The following is a 6,000-nucleotide window of genomic DNA, read 5'->3' on the forward strand; positions in this document are numbered from 1 at the left end:
CTGTCAAGGTTCCTCTTATCTTGGCAACGATCCCAATATTCAGCTGCACTTTATACTGTATGTATGTATAAAAGTAGGTATACAAGTTCAAACGCCCCAAGTTTATATTAAATCGTTAGTTTTAGGCGCTCGAAGTTTATGACATAAATAATCCCACTGCATACTTGTGTAAACTCGACGAACATAGAAAAAGCTTGATATTTTGAAGTTAATAATCATAATTGATAAAAGCAGACTGAATGCAGTCAAAATGCGATCCCTCAGACAAATATACGGCAAAACGATGTATGATAGATGTTCGAATGGTGAAATAAGGAAAGAATGCAAGGCTGAGATGGTGTGTTGAGATGGTTTGGACATGTGGACCGTATGAATGAGGAAAGAACGGCTTAACAAATTTGAAAGGCAAATGTAGTAGCAAATGGAAAAAGAAGCAGAGAAAGACCGAAAAAAACTTAGCACAATCAGGTTTGTCGAATACTTGAAAGCGGCCAAGTCAGGAGTCGAAATAATCGGCGGGTATGTATGAGGAGATGCATGAATGTGGAAGAGACTGTCTCCAATCTTTAGTGGTTAGTACGTTTGGCTACTGAGATGTCCCGGATTCGATTTTCAGGCTAGTAAACATGAATATAAGAGATTAATTTCCTAAAATGTTTTATTAATATTACCAATACTTAACAAAATAATAATGATCGAGCTAGAAATAAATAAAACAAATCGATTCGGTGCCGATGAAAATCGAGCATAAAAAACTACAAAATTATTAGTTCAATGCGAAAAAAAGAAAAGTATTTCAATAAACGAGTTTATGTATGTATATATATATGTTTATATATATATATATATATATATATATATATATATATATATATATATATATGTATATATATATATTTATATATATATATATATATATATATATATATATATATATATATATATATATATATATATATATACATATATATATATATCCATATATAAATGTTACGATATAAAATATGTTATTATGAAATTATGGTGCAATCATATAATAATTTCAAATGCCAGGAACGCAGTGCGTCAGTTGCAAAACATGGCTCACTTCTGCGAGTCCGCGCAGAAGGTTCAAAATAAAATATATAAATCGTAAATTGTCGTATTTCAGACTTTTATAATACCTACCAAAATAGTTCTGTTTATCATTTTACGAAGAATTTAATTAGTAAGACTGAACGCAGACTTAGATTATTTTGATTATTCCAATGCATCGGAATGAGGGAATTCATTGCAATCCAGAGATTACTAGATCATACGTGGATTCGATCAGTGTTGATTGGTATTATCAGAGTGCCGAGCCTTGGGAATATCACGTATGTAGAATATCATATTTTAAATCCATGTTTACGAGTATATTTATAAAGGTTCTATGGAAAATGTTGAAAATATATTTGATTTTATCAAAAAAAGTGCACAATAATATTTATTTGTATAAAACACCAATTAATTATTACGTAATATGATGCAAATTATTTGACAGTAAAATAATAATAATGATGCCCATTTATATACCGCAGTTTTCGTGAAAAATCACTTCGATTTACAATTAACTAACTAAGTTATTGAATTTTTACAGTTAGATATTTACGAATAGATAGTTACGCAATCTGTAGTAACCAGATCAAATCTGAATTTTCCTATTTACTTTTACTATCGATATTGATGGATATGAGATCCGGAAGAGGTGGGTCTTGATTTTAGATTAAAACTCGTTAGAATTCTGGATAGATCTCATATTCGGGATAGTTGTTCTACGCAGCAGAGTCTGTAATGGTGAAGGTCCTATCACCGAAATTTGTATTGCGACAATATTTGGGCTCCGGACTGTTGAAAGCTAATGTAGTAGGCGATCGAAGGGTCGCCTATCTTCCGTTGATTGTTTCAGAATAACAGTGGTCTGAGACACTATTCACCGGTATCATTTCATGAATGTCCCTTAACAAGGTTAGCTTTGCTGGAACGTCATTCTTTCTGGATACTTCAATCATTGAAGTTTTCTTATGAGTTCTGAGATGTGTGAATATTTAAATTAAGCTTAAAGAAGTAGGCAGTAATAACAGTAAATTGGTAAGAAATATAACAATTGTTCCTTGTTAATTTGTTAAATATAATCGAGGCTTAGCATTCTTTTTGAATTTCACCATCGCTTTGTTCTCTGATGAAATTGTAAAAAAATTATTAACGTATGTTATTTGACATACTCGTACTTATGAATAATTTGCCTACACCTCGCTTATTCACAAAGGTTTAAGTTTTATAGATCACACTGTTATGTACATATTATACATTGATACAAATTATTTGTTAATATTTATGCGTTTTATAAACATAATTATAGCAGGCAGTAATAACAGTAGATTGGTAAGAAATATAGCAATTGTTCCTTGTTAATTTGTTAAATATAATCGAAGTCTAGAATTATTCTTGAATTTCATCATCGCTTTGTTCTCTGATGAAATTGTAAAAAAAATATTAACGTGTGTTATTTGACAAACTCGTATTTATGAATTAATTTCCTATACCTCGCTTATTTACATAAGTTTAAGTTTTATAGATGACATATTGTAGTCATACAGGAGAAAGTGACCAAATGCATTTTTTTTTTACAAAAACGTGATCATTGACTATTTAATATCTTACTTGCTTAATATTGCCCTGAAAAACATCCCTAAGGATTTTAAACTAGGATGTTTAATACATTGACTTCTTAAAAATGATAAACTGCATTGATGTTTATTTTCTTGCCAAGCAAAAGTGACTTAAATGGTCCCTCCTGAACATTTTACGTTTTATTATACATTGATACAAATTATTTGTTAACATTTATGCGTTAAATAAAGATAATCATTTTTATAAGATTTTTATAAACACAATCGCAGGTATAGAAATAGTGTAAAAATATTTATTTTTCATCATCCAAAGAATTTCTCAAAGATCAGAGATACCGATTATCGAGGGATTTTTCGTGTAAATATTATGTTAACGCGGTCGTGTTTCATTTTACGTTAACGCTACGTCTAGTAACGTGATGAAAAATCTGTTTCTTAATTGTAATATTATTGCCGTTCCATTAATCACTGAATATTTTAGTTAGTTCAAAGATTATTATTCTTGGCAATAACTCTTTCGATGCATGCATATACAAATACATATCGCTCACTCCTTTCAAGAACGTCATAAATCAAAAATCGACAATTTTCAGTTGTGCATGTTTTCGGAATGCCCAGGTAATGTATTATATCCCGGCGAAAGCGGCATATTTTTAATTTAATATTTACCCACTATAGGGCAGAAAGTTATGTTTTTGCTTTTTGATGAAAAGGTGTCGTTTAATATTTTTTTTAAAGATATTCAATATTTTTCAAAAGGAGAAAAAACCTTCAGATTTGACCTAAAAATATGTGTTGCACAGTAAAAACTTCAATAAGTGGCTTGATATTTATTTTTAATACATTGCGTTATATTTTTAAACTTTAAAAACGTTCTCCTGAAAAATCAAGTATTTTGATTTATGACGTTCTTGAAAGGAATGAGCGATATCATCTGGTCCTATCCGTACCCGAAAGTTTCATAGGAACCCACTTCAGATCGATGTGGTGTAAACTCGATCGGCGATCACATCAAGGTAGAGTGAAAAGTCTTGATCTGCAGATTCTTTGATATTAGTATAAAAGTGGAATATGTTTGAAAGGATGTAAAAGGGCGCTTGGGGTTGCGTACCTTCATTCGTATAAACTTGAATAAGTTGAAAAAACTTTTTTCTTTTAACCCTTATCCGTACTCCATGGTGCATATGGCACCGTATCGTAGCGATGCATCAATATCTTGAAATGTGTTCACCACTACACTACGTAGGTGGACCAACTACCCCTAATATTTCCCTTAAAATACAATGTTTTTAATTATTTAAATTTATTATTATTCTTTATTATATTAGACACTACATATGGATGATGTATCAATATATTTTAAGGTTATTTTTTGACATCTCACCAAAGATGAAGAAGAATATCAACGGAAAGAAAGTCATCGGCTGGTTTAAGTGATCAATTTACACACGTGCAACATTCACCAATTCTACCCATTATTGACAACCACACTTCTCAAATTCTTGGAAGTTCTATATATGAACCAATTTTGAAACATCATTCTTGAATCACTAGAACTTTATTAGAGATTGGTGAGATGTGAACAATATTTGGACACACTCAAAATGTTGTAAATATATTTTAAGGTGTCTAAACTTCAGATGATGCATTTATTTATTTTAGTGGAAGTCTGAGCATCCTTATAGCCCGGCATTTGGCTGGCTTAAGTGTACACTTTATGCACTTGTATAACATTTACAATTCGATCCGTTTGATACTTTACAAATTCTCAACTGAGGGCACTACCGTCAACCAAAATTCATAATTGCAACTAACTTGCGAAAGGAATTCAATAATAATGCATATCTTAGTCATACAGGAGAAAGAGCATTCTTTTACAAAACCGTAATCATTGACTATTTGATATCTTACTAGCTTAATATTTCCCTGAAAAGGTCCCAAAGGATTTAAAACTTGTAAGTATAATATATTGACTTGGTAAAAATGACTTACTGCATTGATGTTTATTTTCTTGCCAAGCAAAAGTGACTTAAATGGCCCTCTTGAACATTTTACGTTTTGGTAGTTGGTCACTTTCTCCTGTACAATGTTTAATATGATGTTTAATAATGGTCGATAATTTGAAAAAAGGGATGATCATAATAAATTATATATCAAATGTCATATATTATTTTTTTACAGAAGAGGAGGATGGCATGGAGTTGGAGGCGTTATATCGCCGCTACTGCGTTCGGCTGAAACACGCGCTATTTGTGTCAGCTCTCTGTGTGGCGTTGGTTACAACTATTGCAGTTTTGGTTACCCTCTGTGTGCTACATTCGCATGTGAGTCACATTTGAAATAACTCTCATGGTTACATTATATTTTGATTCATCTTAACTTTTTAAATCATGCATTTAAAAAGTTTATCTTAGATGTATGATTTTATCCTCCTCCGTAGTGTAATGGTCAGCACGCTCGGCTACCGTTCTGGAGTTCTCGAATTCGATACCCAAGGGGGGCAAAATAGATATAAGTGATTTTTTCACTGTTATATTTATTTAAAACTACCCTGGACTGGTACTTGAAGCGGAGGGCTGATCACCTTTCCTTCATGTGTAAACGATCAAGATAACACTGCGTTTATATGACGCAGTGCCCTATGCACCATTGGGGTGCAGATAAGGGTTTTGTTATTATTAGATGTGGACTTAAAATTACGGAACCTTATTCCCGATTCAATCCTCTTTTCTCCAACGATATCATAGTAGAGTGTTTCAAAACCATTTTTTAACATAAATAATTAATTTTTAATGTTTTATTCAGTAAATATCACTATTTCTTAAAATCTATTGTGAAATATGTTTTAATGCATTACGCATCATTTTCGAACACCAAAAATTTAAAATAGATTGATTTTACCACAAAGTGACTGCCGAATCATTTAATGAAAATAAATAATTCACCCTGATTTCTTTGTATATAATATGTATATTTGAGAATGCATTTAGTCAGTCCGTTCTTTTATTTATTATGTAGCAATTCAAACTAAAATTTCATTCATCTAATTGTCTGTTACCGGTACTAATCCAAGTTATTATGGATTGAAGTATGCATTTTAATTAATTTATGATAATATTTATTATATGTGACATTTAAAAATGATGCCAAATACTTGTTTTTAGCAATTAACGGCATTGATCTATAAAAGTTCGTAAATTGAAAAGAAACAAATTGTGGAAAAAAAATTAGCAGTGCTTCTGGTAAAAAAAAAAAACAAATAAAAACATATTTGCTTAAAAAAAACATTAAAAAAGGTACTATAAGTTTTATAACAGTCGCAGTATATTTTCATGTGGAAGACGTAATT

The 6,000-nt window shown here is 30.9% G+C and overlaps 1 protein-coding gene across 1 annotated transcript in view; it reads left to right on the forward strand.

Moving 5' to 3' along the window:
- The window catches only part of Ac76E (adenylate cyclase type 2 Ac76E), a 226,135-nt gene that overhangs the window by 43,078 nt on the left and 177,057 nt on the right, over positions 1 to 6,000 (forward strand). Inside the window, exon 2 of the mRNA XM_088262602.1 lies at positions 4,833 to 4,975. Within this exon, the coding sequence (XP_088118728.1) occupies positions 4,833 to 4,975 (143 nt within the window). The remainder of the gene's footprint in view (positions 1 to 4,832; positions 4,976 to 6,000) is intronic.

This window comes from Brachycentrus maculatus, unplaced genomic scaffold (assembly GCF_059751285.1).
Source record: "Brachycentrus maculatus isolate JH-2025_06_01 unplaced genomic scaffold, ASM5975128v1 h1tg000011l, whole genome shotgun sequence".
NCBI classification, from domain to species: domain Eukaryota; kingdom Metazoa; phylum Arthropoda; class Insecta; order Trichoptera; family Brachycentridae; genus Brachycentrus; species Brachycentrus maculatus.